At 41.3% G+C, this 17226-nt stretch overlaps 1 protein-coding gene across 1 annotated transcript in view; it reads right to left on the bottom strand.

The window, feature by feature from the left end:
• The window catches only part of LOC136586627 (zinc finger protein 140-like), a 34400-nt gene that overhangs the window by 1766 nt on the left and 15408 nt on the right, over nt 1-17226 (bottom strand). Inside the window, exons 2-4 of the mRNA XM_066584776.1 lie at nt 10255-10381; nt 1890-1991; nt 764-847 (exon numbers count right to left, since the gene is read on the bottom strand). Of these exons, the coding sequence (XP_066440873.1) occupies nt 764-847; nt 1890-1991; nt 10255-10381 (313 nt within the window). The remainder of the gene's footprint in view (nt 1-763; nt 848-1889; nt 1992-10254; nt 10382-17226) is intronic.

Raw genomic sequence — 17226 nt, 5'->3', positions numbered from 1 at the left:
CAATTAAAGCCCAACCATACCCCCACCAATCCAGAAAATGGCAGGCCCGACTGTCCCCACATAAATGTAGCAGCAGTTTACACATTCGTGCCACTCTGTTAATTTCAATAACAGCTCCAGAAGTAGTTGAGTATTAGCGCTTGGGATTTTCCAACACGGCCATTAAAATGAATGGAGTAGTGGTATGTGAGACCACCGCTTCATTCATGGAGGACCAACGGGACATCCATTCTCAGGATTGGTGGGTGTACCAATAGTCGGACCCCCACCGATCATAAAATTATTCCATCCTGTGAATAGTGGATGAAATTATAATATTTTTGGTACAACCCCTTTAAAGGAATTGCCTTATTAATCACAGGCAACCCCTTTAATACTGTATGAGAGCACCAGCTCCTGAGATTCTTAGAAAATAGTTATTTTGGGGAGGGGAAGTTGCTGTTTTCTTTACATTTCCTCTGTGGCTGTCACTACCATTGAAATGTAGTATTACAGGTGTCCATTCGTCCATTTAGAAATGACGAATGGACACAGGGAGTCCCCTCTATAACATCTGTTATGTCCTTATAGCCCACATGGGCAGAGGTTGTCCCGATGACACAAACCCTTTAGTGTTCTTGCCCAAATCATACAGCAAGCCTTTTTCTAGACTGTATTCTCCTGTATGTTGACAATGTACACATAGATTTACTCTCATCATCCTGTGTCCTTCTCTACTGATTCTGGAATATCAGAGGATATTGATTCAGTGTTCATTACTTACTAGGTAACACATAATTGGCGTTGGACTGCACTATGAGCAAATACGTCATACCCTCCAATGCTTGCGGCTTTGGCCTCTTCATTTCTAAGAAATAAAAAAAATAATATGGATTCTGCAGATATACACGAAGCCAGAACAATGCTACCAATAAGGAATGGACCCTAAAAGTGCATTTACACTGAAAGATGATCGCTTAAAAAAAGAAATAAATAAATCGCTCAAAAGGACAGTTTGAGTGACAGTTTTGAGCGATCATATCTGCATGACTCTTAAGTAGCTAATTAGCTACTTAAAGAGTTAAATGCAGCCGAAGTGGGACACAACTGATAACTCAGAGAAAAGCAGCTGTTTCGTATATGCAAACAGCTGCTTTGTTCTCTGAGCTTTCAGCTGGTATCCTGCTGAGAAGTCCCAGCAGGATACCAGCTGAAAGAAAGCTATCAGCGCCGCCCACTGAGAAAATCAGCATGCGGCGCTGAAAACAGTTATTGCTAATTTCTAGCTCGCTAGAAATCAACGATTAACAAACAGTGCACGATGGCAGTGCGTTTAGAGACAACGATGATCGGGCAAAAGATGGCTTTTGAGTGATAATTATTGTGTCTAAATGGGCCTTAAGAGCTTGAGAATGGGATGGTCTCACAATAATGCCTACATTAAATATGTAAACAAATCTTTGAGCCATCTTAGAAGTGTGGTCTCAATGTAGACAGTGGTGGCAAATACCTAGGATATACCACTTATGTCTGGCTAGCTGGGGTTTGACTGCTAGAACAAAGCGGCAATAGAGGTATGAGAGATCTCTGCCACTTATTTCCAGCTAGACCATTATAACCGGTGGCAGCTGCAAGGGAAACACTGAGTGGAACTAGGTTTAGGATGAGACAAGCTCATTGAGTCGTTTGTTCAGTCTTTTCTAACCTATAGTGGGTAGCATTACTAGGGCTGTCCCTACAGCCCCCAGATCTTCAGTGATATAAGAGTAGTGGATCTATGCCTAACTAGGCACTGGTTGCGGTCACCCAGAGACAAAATAAAAAATTGACAGAAGATGGGCTAAATATTACTGGAGGACTTACGTTATTGGGGGAGCAGTGATTATTGGTAGACAGATCAATATCTATACCTGTATGTGAGGAGAGCCTTGAGGTTTTACATTCCTTAGATGAATCGGACATCTCCCACTGCTCAATTTGATTGAACAAGGCTGGTTCTTCAATGTCAAGTCCTGAAAAATAAAAGTTACAACATTTACCATAGAATGGTAGAGTTAGAAGGGACCTCCAGGGTCATCGGGCCCAACCCCCTGCTCAGTGCAGGATTCACTAAATCATCCAAGACAGATATCTGTCCAGCCTTTTGTTTGAACACTTTCATTGAAGGAGAACTCACCACCTCCTGTGGTAACCTGTTCCACTCATTGATCATCCTGAGCCTCGTGTGGCGCAGAGTGTAAGCTCTCACCTACGACCTGAAGGCTGCAAGTTCGATCCCCGCATGATTCAGGTAGCCAGCTCAAGGTTGACTCAGCCTTCCATCCTTCCGAGGTCGGTAAAATGAGAACCCAGCTTGGTGGGGGGGGTAATAAGTAATTATTACCTGAAAGCACTGCGGAATAAGTTGGCGCTATACAAATACCAAGATTTATTTATTTTATTTTATTTATCACCCTCACTGTCAGAAAGTTTTTTTCTAATATCTAATTTGTGTCTCCTCCCTTTCAGTTTCATCCCGTCGCTTCTGGTTTTTCCTTGTGCAAATGAGAATAGGGCTGATCCCTCTGCACTGTGACAGCCCTTCAGATATTTGTAGACAGCTATTAAGTCTCCTCTCAGCCTTTTTTTTGCAAGCTAAACATTCCCAGATCCTTTAACTGTTCCTCATAGGACATGATTTGCATACCGCTCACCATCTTGGTAACTTTTCTCTGAACTTGCTTCAGTTTGTCTATCTCTTTTTTAAAGTGGGGTGCCCAGAACTGGACACAGTATTCCAGATGAGGTCTGACTAAGGAAGAGTAGAGGGTGATAATGACCTCACATGATCTAGACTCTATGCTTCTCTTAATACATCCCAGAATTGTGTTTGCCTTTTTGGCTGCTGCATCACATTGTAGACTCATGTTCAGTCTATGATCTATTAGTATACCCAAGTCTTTGTCACATGTGCTGCTGCTTAGCCCAATTCCTCCCATTCTGTATGTGCTTTTTTTCATTTTTCTTGCCCAGACAGCGGACTTTGCATTTCTCCTTGTTAAATACCATTGTTAGCTGCTGCCCACTGTTCAAGCTTTTATGGATCTTTTTGAATCCTCCCTCTCTTCCCTAGTGTTAGCTATCCCTCCTAGCTTTGTGTCATCAGCAAATTTGATCAGTTTCCTATCAATTCCCTCCTCCAGATCATTTATAAAAAATGTTGAACACTGGGCCTAGGACAGAGCCTTGTGGTATCCAACTTGATATATTCTTCCACTTGGATGTGCAGCCATTTATAACCACTCTGAGTACGATCACTCAGCCAGTTGTGAATCCACCTAACAGTTGCCTTGTCAATCCCATATTTGGGCATTTTTTCAATAGGTATGGTATGAGATACTTTGTCAAATGCTTTCCTAAAGTCAAGATATACTATCTACCGCATTTCCCTGATCAACCCAGTCAGTGATTCTGTCATAGAAGTAAATTAAATTTGTCTGGCATGACTTGTTTGTTACAAACCCATGCTGGCTCTGGTTAATTACTCCATTTTAATCCAAGTACTTGCATACATGCTGTTTAATAATTTGTTCAAAGATCTTTCCCGGTATAGAAGTCATGCTCACAGGCCTGTAGTTTCCTGGATCCACCTTCTTCCCTTTTTTGAAGATAAGGACAACATTTGCCCTTTTCCAATCTTCTGGGACTTCTGATCTCCAGGAATTTTCAAAGATTATGGCGAATGGTTCAGCAATTACCTCCGCTGCTTCCTTAAGTATCCTAGGATGTAATTCATCTGAACTTTGAGACTCGAATTCATTTAAGTTAGCTAAGTGTTCCCTCACCATCTCTCTGCTTACAGATAGCCTGCATTCTTTTATTCCCCCAATAGCACAGGGAAGATCAGTTGATGTTCCATCTACTTTCTGAGAGAAAACAGATACAAAATAGGAATTTAAAAGTTCGGCCTTTTCAACATCATTCTTAACCAATTCACCTTTTTCATCTTATAAGCAACCTATAGCATTTTTGACTTTTCTTTTGCTTTTGACATACCCCCAAAATCCTTTTTATTGCTTTTGGCCTCTTTAGCAAGGATCAATTCATTATCAGTAGAGATGAGCGAGTATACTCGCTAAGGCACATTACTCGAGCGAGTAGTGTCTTAGCCGAGTATCTCCCCGCTCGTCTCTAAAGATTTGGGGACAGTCACCGGTGACAGGTGAGTTGCGGCGGGGAGCAGGGGGGAGAGAGATCTCCCCTCCGTTCCTCCCCGCTCTCCCCCGCCGCTCCCCACCCCCCGAATCTATAGAGACGAACGGGGAGATACTCGGCTAATGCACTACTCGCTCGAGTAATGTGCCTTAGTGAGTATACTCGCTCATCTCTAATTATCAGCTTTAGCTCTTCTGACACTTGCCCTACAGTTTCTGCAGACCGCATTATATTCTTCTTTAGATATTCCTCCGTCTTTCCATCTGATAAACACGTTTTTCATTGTTTTTAACGTGTGCAAGTTCTGTGTCTCTTTAAATGCTTCCCATTCTTCCTTCTTTTAGGGATTGTTAACAATTGTGCTTTGAGAATCTCATTTCGCAATATTTCCCAACCTTCTTGGCACGTGACAAAGGGACCAAACCCAATTACAAAGTTATACTATGTAAACTGGCTTAACCATGTACAGTGGGGGAAAAAAGTATTTAGTCAGATACCAATTGTACAAGTTCTCCCATTTATAAAGATGAGAGGCCTGTAATTGACATCATAGGTAGACCTCAACTATGAGAGACAACATGAGAAAACACATCCAGAAAATCACATTGTCTGATTTTTAACAAATTTATTTGCAAATTATGGTGGAAAATAAGTATTTGGTCAATAACAAAAGTTCATCTCAATACTTTGTTATAAATCCTTTATTGGCAATGACAGAGGTCAAACGTTTTCTGTAAGTCCTCACAAGGTTGGCACACACTGTGGCTGGTATGTTGGCCCATTCCTCCATGCAGATCTCCTCAAGAGCAGTGATGTTTTGGGGCTGTCGCTGGGCAACACGGACCTTCAACTCCCTCCAAAGGTTTTCTATAGGGTAGAGATCTGGAAATTGGCTAGGCCACTCCAGGAACTTGAAATGCTTCTTACGAAGCCACTCCTTCATTGCCCTGGTGGTGTGCTTGGGATCATTGTCATGCTGAAAGACCCAGCCACGTTTCATCTTCAGTGCCCTTGCTGATGGAAGGAGGTTTGCACTCAAAATCTCACGATACATGGCCCTATTCATTCTTTCATGTGTACGGATCAGCCATCCTGGTCCCTTTGCAGAGAAACAGCCCCAAAGCATGATGTTGCCACCCCCATGTTTCACAGTAGGTATGGTGTTCTTTGGATGCAACTCAGCATTCTTTCTCCTGTAAACACGACAAGTTGTCTTTCTGCCAAACAGTTCTACTTTGGTTTCATCTGACCATATGACATTCTCCCAATACTCTTCTGGATCATCCAAATGTTCTCTAGCAAACTTCAGTCGGGCCCGGACATGCACTGGCTTAAGAAGAAGGACATGTCTGGCACTGCAGGATCTGAGTCCCTGGCGGCATAGTATGTTACTGATGGTAGCCTTTGTTACATTGGTCCCAGGTCTCTGCAGGTCATTCACTAGGTTCCCCCGTGTGGTTCTGGGATTTTTGCTCATCTTTCTTGTAATCATTTTGACCCCACGGGGTGAGATCTTGCATGGAGCCCCAGATCGAGGGAGATTATCAGTGGTCTTGTATCCCTTCCATTTTCTAATTATTGCTCCCACAGTTGATTTCTTCACACCAAGCTGCTTGCCTATTGCAGATTCAGTCTTCCCATTCTGGTGCAGGGCTACAATTTTGTTTCTGGTGTCCTTCAACAGCTCTTTGGTCTTCACTATAGAGGAGTTTGGAGTGTGACTGCTTGAGGTTGTGGACAGGTGTCTATTATACTGATAACAAGTTTAAACAGGTGCTATTATTACAGGTAATGAGTGGAGGACCGAGGAGCCTCTTAAAGAAGAAGTTACAGGTCTGTGGGACCTAGAAATCTTGCTTGTCTGTAGGTGACCAAATACTTATTTTCCACCATACTTTGCAAATAAATTAGTTAAAAATCAGACAATGTGATTTTCTGGATGTGTTTTCTCATGTTGTCTCTCATAGTTGAGGTCTACCTATGATGTCAATTACAAGCCTCTCATCTTTTTAAGTGGGAGAACTTGTACAATTGGTATCTGACTAAATACTTCCCCCCCCCCCCCCCCCCACACTGTATGTCAGGGAACATCCCATAATAAAAAGAAAAGTTAATAGACTTTCTGCACTGCTTACAGCCCCATGGGCCAACCTTTTTTGTAGGAGGGGGCATATTCGGAACCCTGTGGACAAGCCTCCGTATCACAATATGGTGAAAAACGGGCGGTATGTGGTGAAGCATACTTAATGTTTTCCAGGGTTATTCAAAAAGAAGGGTGTAAAGCTAAGTATGGTTTATTCTTAAGTAGTTTGACATAAAAAATAGAATAACTTCAAATTTTTAATGCAGCTTACAGATGTTTGTTGCTACAGAACATAGATAGGATATAGTGGGACACGTTTGGCCGGAACTGGACTACACACTTGACTTCTGTTGTGTCACTTAGGCGCCCACATCGAACATCTGTAAGGTGCATTAGAAACTTGAAGAGTTCTTTTATTATTTCATTCTGCCACTTGTATGGCAATTCATGTACAAATTAATCGGCTTTAGTTTTGCATCATCCTGTTTGAATCACTCTCGACCATTATATAATGAACAGTTCTACAACTTTTTAATAGTTTTTGCTTATTTGCACACCAAGATCTTTGCTTGAGGTCAATAAATTGAAACAAATTATTTACATTTCAATGGTTACAAACACAGCTCCTTAAAGGGAACCGGTCATCAGTTCTGCAACTATAAAACTACCTATCCCAATAAAACAATAAGGAAGTAGTGCACTATTTCCAATTAATTTGGTAAAAAAAAAAAAACTGAGCAAATTATAGATTTAAAGGGATTCTTTTATTAGGTTTGTGCTGCCTGAACTACGGGCAGTATAAACCCAGGGCAGGGATGCCTGTTGCTTCCGTGTATGTTTATTCTGAAACGCTGCACAAAACGGGAGAGGACGGTTAATCTTCATGCTGCAGGTAAGAAGAGGTCGGCATTGCATGACTCTGTGACTCGAAACTCAGCTCCATGTCAAACTTCAAAGTATGTTTTTCTAAACCGCTGCAGCATTTCAGAATAAAGCATGCACGAGGACTATAGGAATACCTGTTCCGGGATCATACTGCCTGGGGTTTGGGCAGCATGAGCCCAATGACAGAATCCCTAAAGGTTGAAAGATTATCCACGCTGCATGCCAATTCTTGGTGCCCCTTCGTCAGTAAGCTGTGGATGATGTGGGACATCAAATCTTGAAGTGCCCTTTACGGACTAAAAAAATAGCATTAAAAAAAAAAAAAAAGGTTCAATAAAGTTAATTTAAAGAAAAAAAAATCTAGTAAAAAATAAATTTTCCCCACAAAAAGCGGTGTTAAATGCATAAACTAAATAAAAAGGCTAAAAAAAAACCCCACAATAGCTATTACTATATTTGTAATGACCCAAACAATGAAAATATTTTGTTATTTATCTTACATGGTGAACGCAGTAAAAAATAAATTTTAAAAAGTAATGGCTGGATTGCTATTTTTATTTTGTTCGCCTCCCAGAAAATGTAGTAAACAGTCCAAAAGTTATATATACCTCAAAATAGTGCCAACAACAACTCTTTCTGTAAAAAACAAGCCCTCGCATAGCGCCATCGTTGGAAAAATGACAATGTTATTGGTCCTCAAATGGAACAATGCAGATTCCATTATTTTTCTTTAAAAACGTGTTTTTATTTTGCTAAACTAGTAAAAAATAAAAAAAATATTTAAACTTGGTATTGCAGTAAGGCCGCCTGCAGACGGGCGGGTCGGATCCGGCGGCGAGGATTCTCACCGTGGGACCCGACCCGAGCGCCTGCAGGGACCAGCGCGTACTCACCCGCGGCTCCGGGTGTTTGATGTGCCGGCTTGCCGGGCAGCCGGCGCATGCGCAGACCGGAGCCGGGTGAGTCACAGAAATAGAACATGCCGTGGTTTGTTTGCCGCGCGAAATTTCGCGTGGCCAAACCCCGGCCGTCTGCATAGGATTGCATTTGTTAACGCAATCCTATGCAGGCTTCCCACCGAATTTCCGCTCGTGTGCAGGGGGCCTAATCGTACCGCAGCAGATAAGAACGTTATCGTGTTATATTTACTGAATAGTGAACACTGTAAAAGCCAAAAACAATGGCAGAATTTCTGGATGTTTTCCCCATCTGCCCCTTCAAAAAAATTTAACAAATGTTATACAACACATTATATGTAACCCAGAGTGATGCTATTAACCCTTTGCAATCCAATTTTAGATTCAGGGTTTCCTAGGGAGCTTTCTCTTCCTGCCATTATACAATGGCGCCATCTACTAGCTAGAGCCAGTACTGTAGTATGGGACATGCTGGAGAGGCCCCCGACAACAGAGCAGCCAGTAATATACAGTAAGAATACCCTGCCGGACGTCTTCAGACATCGGAGCTGTTCAGCCTTCAATCAGAAGGTCTTCAGACGTCAGACAGTGGATTGGAAAGGGTTAAAATATGAAACTCCTCCCATAAAAACAAGCCCTCATGGTTTTTGTAACGCAATGATAAAAATCGCTTGGTCCTTAAGGCACAAATAAGCTGGTCACTAAGAGGTTAAAAAATAGAAACCCAACAGAACGGAAACAAAACCCCACTGAACTCAATAGTGGCAAAACTGATCCGTTTAATACCAAAACAGATTAAATACAAGTGTGAATCTACTCTTTGCTTGGATTACAGAACTAGAGAGAGAGAGGGAAATTTGTACCGATGTATCTACAGATTATTGTGCAGACTGGATACAAGTGTAACAGACCTTCAGCTGTGTGAGCTTTTCAGTTTCTCAGGCCGGCTTCACACGCCCAGATTTCAATTACGGGATCTGCGATTGTCACACGTGTGGACGATACACAGTGAAGTAAATGGAAGCCGTCTAACCCGCAGCCCATCCGGAATTGAATTCCGCGGATATGCTGCAGGTACCTGTGTCATCGCATAGCACAGCAATTAAAAAAATCTGTATTGATCATAACTGACGGCGAGCGTCCACGGTCACCCACAATACAGAATGAGTATGTATGAGGGGGTCGCTGGCTGGGGTCAGAGTCTTATAGGGATTTTTCAAGAAAATTGTATTTGTTCTTAAGCTGGCTGGTTATGCTGAAAAATAATAAAAGAGCATATACTCACTTGTTCTGGGCCATCGCGGGTCCAGCGCTGCATCTAGCATTCTCCTCCCCGGGTCTATTCACATTCTAGTCTGTTAAAGGAATGGCGACGACTGCTGCAGTCTCAGACCTCAGAGTAAGGGGGCGTGGGGTTCACACGAATGGATTCCAATTGTGGAATCCGCAATTGGATTTGAAAGGCATGAAGTCAATGGAGGCCGTCTGATCCGCAGCCCATATTTAATTAACATTGCGTATAGGCTGTGGGTACCCGCGTCATTGCTTAGCGACGGCACAGAAAAAACAAAACAAAAACAGTACTGCACATTACCGATGGTGAGCCACCGTGGTCATCCGCAATACAGAAAAATCAGGTACGCCGGGTGACCGGCCAGGCTCAAACACGGAATCCGCTGTGAGCCTCCTGCATACGGAATCCAATCCGTTCCGACATATCCTGTGTGTGGAAACACTTACCTGCCGTTACTTCACCACCGGATGCCCATCCTTCTACTGGGTTTCTTTTTAAGATTTCATTTCGAGTACAGTTTGCCATTGACAATGTCTGATCAGCAATCTGCTCAAGATGGGAGGATGGTTTCATCTACCAAAAAATCTGAGAACTATGGACTCTTATTTCAGGCAGCTGAAGTTTTAGTCTTTACCCGTTTATATTGAGGATTGTCATTTGTAGGGAGCAGCATCTGACCTATGCCTGACTCTCTGCTGTGCTTCCATTATTACACATACAGTGCTTTTATGTGATGGCTTATATCGTACACCCTGGTGGCAGATATGAGTATTTGCACCATTTTGGAACTTTTATGAAGTGTATGTTGGAAGTAATTACATACAAAAGCCCAAATTTAAGAGCATCCTGGTGATCATCCCTAATACAATACTCATCACTTATATTAAGGATACTTATATTACCCATGGACAGAAGATCTGCATAGTTTTCCTTCATGACTTCCTTGTACAGTTCTTTGTGGCTTCGGCTCAGGTTCCTCCATTCCTCCTCTGAGAAATACACGGCCACGTCATCAAACGTCAGGTGCATCTTCAAAGACAAAGCAGAGAGAATGTGAGACTAGCTGAAGGGGTTACAACTGGAAAATGACCCGATTCTAGTTGGTCAGAGACACTGGACCTCTGCTGGTCCGATCTGGGAATATACATAGGATTCAATAACGGTCATACTTTTATAGAGCCAGTATAATGTCTTTTGAGGTTTGGCAACATGATAAGACTTCTCATTGAGACAAGTGGTGTTAGCCGTCTTTGGCAGCCCCTTAGCGTACTCTACTAAAACAAAGATGTATTATTGGCTTACCCAACAGATATCGAAAGTCTATGACCAGCGTAGGGACATTTCAGAGTTAAAAAGGGTTGTCCACAACTTTTACTACTGATGACCAATTCCTCATGATAGGTCATAAATAGTTTAACCCCTTAGTGACCAAGCTGTTTGTGCCTTAATGACCAGGCCAAATTTTGGAAATTTGACATGGGCTTTAGTCTATAGGGCCTGCATGTTTTTACAGCCCTGTAGATGAAAAGTCCAGACACCCAGGATATGAAAACACGTATGGGCGGTCACTAAGGGGTTAAATAGTGTGGACAGCACTGGAAGCAAATAGCGCTGTCTGTTTTGCAGCAACCCGGTTTGGTATTGTAGGCAAAGCTCTCACCAAATTCAACGGGAGCTGTGCATGTACCACCAAACCAGGCCGCGACAATCTTGACAACGCTATCTGCTTCCACCACTGTTCGCACTGACAGCGGGCCTAGTGATTAGCGGAGATCCCGAGCGTTGGACCCCAGCCTATCAACTACTGGTGACTAGAGAGGAGCGAGCGTACTCGCTAAGGCAAACTATTTGAGCGAGTAGTGCCTTATGCTAGTACCTGCCCGCTTGTCTCAAAATATTCGGGTGTCGGCAGGAAAGAGCGGGGAGGAACAGGGGGAGATCTCTCTCTCACTCTCTCCCCCCGCTCCTCCCTGCTCACTCCCGCAACTCACCGCTCTCCCCCGCCGGCAACCGAATCTTTAGAGACGAGCGGGCAGGTACTCGAATAAGGCACTACTCGCTCATCTCTCCTGGTGACCTTACCTGAGGATAGGTTGTCAATAGTGAAAGTCCTGGACATCCCCTTTAACAAGCATGACTAGTCAACATGTAAAACAGATTAGTGTTTCTGAATTTTATAAGTAGTTGGAGATGCATTCAGTAATGTATAACTGGAGCTATAAAAAAGGTGTCTGCAGGAGAAGATGGAAGAGACATTACTTATCAGTATGAAAATAAGCCAAATGTAAATGCACTGCTGTTCAGTATTCTTACAATTACTCTTCAAACAGAAAAGTTCAAGGGGTGGGAATATTTTTATATGAACTGTACATGTGATTGGGAAACATTACATTCCTTAAATTATGGACTTGACGCAGCAGAATTTGTTTGTGCTTCTAGAATACATATAGGCCTCCTGCACACGGGCGGAAAATTCCGCACCTGGATTTCCCGCAGAATTTCCGCCTGTGCCCGCCTAGGATTGCATTACAAAACACAATCCTATGCAGACAGCCGCGATTTGTCCGCGTGACAACGCAAGCGGAAAACAAATCGCGGCATGTTCTATTTCTGTGCGGGTCTCGCAGAGGCCCCCACAGAAATGTCACTCCCGGCATGCCGGCTCCGCTCTGCACACACCCAGGCTGGGCGGAAGCCGTCACATCAGAGCCGGAGCCGCGGGAGCAGGCGAGACCCGCACTGGTCCCTGCACAGACCGAATCCTGCTGCGAGAACAGGCCCGGCCGTCTGCAGGCGGCCATACAGTCATTTAACAACTGTCCTGATAATTTAAAAATAAATTTTGAACACAAGCAAAACAATCCCCTTATGTAAAAGACTATATCTGCTATACTCTTATTCAAGGAGGTGCAGTGATATAATAATGCTCCAATGTACAGAAAAATAATTACTATATCTACTATAATACTGCCCCCTATGTACAAGAATATAACTAGTATAATATTGTCCCAGATGTACAAGAATATAACTACTATAATACTGCCCCCTATGTGCAAGAATATAACTACCATAATACTGCCCCCTATGTGCAAGAATATAACTACTATAATACTGCTCCGCTATGTACAAGAATATAACTAGTATAATACTGCCCCTATGTACAAGAATATAACTAGTATAATACTGCCCCCTATGTACAAGAATATAACTAGTATAATACTGCCCCCTATGTACAAGAATATAACTAGTATAATACTGCCCCCTATGTACAAGAATATAACTAGTATAATACTGCCCCAGATGTACAAGAATATAACTACTATAATACTGCCCCCTATGTGCAAGAATATAACTACCATAATACTGCCCCCTATGTGCAAGAATATAACTACTATAATACTGCTCCGCTATGTACAAGAATATAACTAGTATAATACTGCCCCTATGTACAAGAATATAACTAGTATAATACTGCCCCCTATGTACAAGAATATAACTAGTATAATACTGCCCCCTATGTACAAGAATATAACTAGTATAATACTGCCCCTTATGTACAAGAATATAACTAGTATAATACTGCCCCCTATGTACAAGAATATAACTAGTATAATACTGCCCCCTATGTACAAGAATATAACTAGTATAATACTGCCCCAGATGTACAAGAATATAACTAGTATAATACTGCCCCAGATGTACAAGAATATAACTAGTATAATACTGCCCCTATGTACAAGAATATAACTACTATAATACTGCCCCCTATGTACAAGAATATAACTACTATAATACTGCCCCCCTATGTACTATATTATACCTACTATAATACTGCCCCCTATGTACAAGAATCTAACTAGTATAAAACTGCCCCCTGATGTACAAGAATCTAGCTAGTATAATACTGCCCCCTGATGTACAAGAATCTAACTAGTATAATACTGCCCCCTATGTACAAGAATCTAACTAGTATAATACTGCCCCCTATGTACAAGAATCTAACTAGTATAATACTGCCCCCTATGTACAAGAATCTAACTAGTATAATACTGCCCCCTATGTACAAGAATCTAACTAGTATAATACTGCCCCCTATGTACAAGAATCTAACTAGTATAATACTGCCCCCTATGTACAAGAATCTAACTAGTATAATACTGCCCCCTATGTACAAGAATCTAACTAGTATAATACTGCCCCCTATGTACAAGAATATAACTAGTATAATACTGTCCCAGATGTACAAGAATATAACTACTATAATACTCCCCCCTATGTACAAGAATAGAAATACTATTATACTGCTACTACCGTGTTTCCCCAAAAATAAGACAGTGTCTTATATTAATTTTTTTCCAAAAAGGTTTAACTTTTTTACATGTATAGCTGCCTGGACACTGTTTAAATTGACTTTTTTAATTAACTGTTAGCAGGGCTTAATTTTGGAGTAGGTCTTATATTTCATGCATCCTCAAAAATTCTGGAAAATCATGTTATGTCTTATTTTCAGGATATGTCTTATTTTCAGGGAAACAGGGTATGTACAAGAATATAACTACTATAATACTGTCCCCTATGTACAAGAATATAACTGCTATAATACTGCCCCCTATGTACACGAATATAACTACTATAATACTACCCTCTATGTACAAGAATATAACTACTACAATACTGTCCCCTATGTACAAGAATATAACTACTACAATACTGCCCCCTATGTACAAGAATATAACTACTACAATACTGCCCCCTATGTACAAGAATATAACTACTATAATACTGCCCCCTATGTACAAGAATATAACTACTATAATACTGCCCCCTATGTACAAGAATATAACTACTATAATACTGCCCCCTATGTACAAGAATATAACTACTATAATACTGCCCCCTATGTACAAGAATATAACTACTATAATACTGCCCCCTATGTACAAGAATATAACTACTATAATACTGCCCCCTATGTACAAGAATATAACTACTATAATACTGCCCCCTATGTACAAGAATATAACTACTATAATACTGCCCCCTATGTACAAGAATATAACTACTATAATACTGCCCCCTATGTACAAGAATATAACTACTATAATACTGCCCCCTATGTACAAGAATATAACTACTATAATACTGCCCCCTATGTACAAGAATATAACTACTATAATACTGCCCCCTATGTACAAGAATATAACTACTATAATACTGCCCCCTATGTACAAGAATATAACTACTATAATACTGCCCCCTATGTACAAGAATATAACTACTATAATACTGCCCCCTATGTACAAGAATATAACTACTATAATACTGCCCCCTATGTACAAGAATATAACTACTATAATACTGCTCCCTATGTACAAGAATATAACTACTATAATACTGCCCCCTATGTACAAGAATATAACTACTATAATACTACCCTCTATGTACAAAAATATAACTACTATAATACTACCCTCTATGTACAAGAATATAACTACTATAATACTGTCCCCTATGTACAAGAATATAACTACTATAATACTGTCCCCTATGTACAAGAATATAACTACTATAATACTGTCCCCTATGTACAAGAATATAACTACTATAATACTGCCCCCTATGTACAAGAATATAACTACTATAATACTGCCCCCTATGTACAAGAATATAACTACTATTATACTGCTCCCTATGTACAAGAATATAACTACTATTATACTGCTCCCTATGTACAAGAATATAACTACTATAATACTGCCCCCTATGTACAAGAATATAACTACTATAATACTGCCCCCTATGTACAAGAATATAACTACTATAATACTGCCCCCTATGTACAAGAATATAACTACTATAATACTGCCCCCTATGTACAAGAATATAACTACTATAATACTGCCCCCTATGTACAAGAATATAACTACTATAATACTACCCTCTATGTACAAGAATATAACTACTATAATACTGCTCCCTATGTACAAGAATATAACTACTATAATACTGCCCCCTATGTACAAGAATATAACTACTATAATACTGCCCCCCATGTACAAGAATATAACTACTATAATACTGTCCCCTATGTACAAGAATATAACTACTATTATACTGCTGTCACAGTCACGTATCAGATGTGAATTCTCTAAACTAGACTGGGGTGAGGAATATAAGGGATCCCCTGGTCTTCATCCTTAACTCTCACAAGGAGGCATGGACTTTGTTGCAGGAAGACTCCTGGTCCACAGTTCTCAAAAAAAATCAAAGATTGGCATCTGTAACACAGTTGTAGTTCCAGTTAAGCCATGAATGGGCCAAGTACCGTCACCAGGATAGTGGTCAGGACGTGACAAGCCAAAAGACAAGAAGGGAGCTTAATCAGGAGTGGATCAGACTGTAAGGAGCCAGGAATAGTAGAATTACAGGTACCAGGTGAACAATCCAAAAAATAGAGAGAGAAGAGATATCCAAGAAATAAGTTGGTCAGGTTTATGGTCAAAAGGATTTACGATCAAGATCAGAATCCATGGAGGAGAAGCCAGGAACAGGATAAAACCATGATCTACAGGCAAGGTGGATAGGCTTGAGTCTGACGGAGCCACAACTGCTAGAAGAAACACGCTGTTGAAACTGGGTGACGCGCAAAAAGTAGCCCCATCCTTAAGACCCTTCCTTTAAGGGGTTCTGAAAGACCAGATGAGATGCTTCAAGTGACTTTCCAATGAGCATGTTGGGTAAATCTAGGGGTCTCCTTCCAATATGTTACGATTGCCAAATTAGCAGAGTATCAAGCCGGCTTGGAGAAATCAATGTGACACGGGCAACAGGCTGTGTGCTAAGAAATTTCTGATTTTTATTGCGGAAACTCTAGTTTATATACCATTCCAAAGATATGAAGGCTTTATGCCAAAAAGTGTATGTATATTCTCGACAATCTGGAATTTCCAATATATTTTTAGAGGTTACAGTATTTGAGGCGAAACTGCTTATGGTTGCGTTTCACCCGAAACCAAAGTACACAAAACAGGAAGCCAGCTGCATAGTAGTCATGGTCAGCAGGTTAGTATTTTTATGTTCAAATGGATTTTAGTAAACATTTTCCAAAACAAGTTTACATTAGCATGGATGAAGAAAGGTTATCAGGAGGGGGAGTAAGGGTAGGGTGGGGAGGGTAGTCGTGAACAATATTGGGTTCGATATGAGTATGCGGGTATGACGGTGGGGATGTCTTCTGGATCCGTCTCGGTTGTCCGTCTTGAGCAGAACATAACCTCTCGCTTTTCGGGTGCCTCTATCTGTATGAAGTCCCAACTTAGAACTATCCCACTGGATACCATTGAGGGGTTTCTCTACTAATGGGGTGGGTTGGTTCTATCCTATGTATCTCCTTAACCCTCTGCCTGCAAGTCTAGGCCTTCTTCGTCACTCTCTATAATCTTAAAGCATTTCTTCGCGTGTTTTCTCCTCATGTTCCCAGTCGTTTGGCCTAAAATAGTTTCGAGGCTAGGATTAAAGCAGTTAGACATATAGATATGTAACATATAGCAGGCCTGCCATGCTCTTTAGTCACCGGTGGGGGTTTGTAACGAGGTGTGGACACAAGAGGAAGGCACATGTGGGGGGGAATCAAAGGTCTATGTGTGAGTCGTCGCTCACAAGGACAGTCTTCCGTACCTCTCCATTCTGTTTTGTTAAAGAGTACCTGTAGCCAACCACTTTTCAAGTGTGACCCGAGGACCTGAAAGTTATCCATGTCTGCCATGTGTGGTAGTACTCCCCCCCCCCCAGGTTTCCGGCTCATCCACACCCTGCTCTTCAAAATGCATTAGTATGTGGATCTCTTCAACCCACATTATCCGATTTGGAGCGAC

This window comes from Eleutherodactylus coqui, chromosome 12 (assembly GCF_035609145.1).
Source record: "Eleutherodactylus coqui strain aEleCoq1 chromosome 12, aEleCoq1.hap1, whole genome shotgun sequence".
In the NCBI taxonomy this organism is placed as follows: Eukaryota; Metazoa; Chordata; class Amphibia; order Anura; family Eleutherodactylidae; genus Eleutherodactylus; species Eleutherodactylus coqui.
This window is presented reverse-complemented; position numbering and strand designations above follow the sequence as displayed.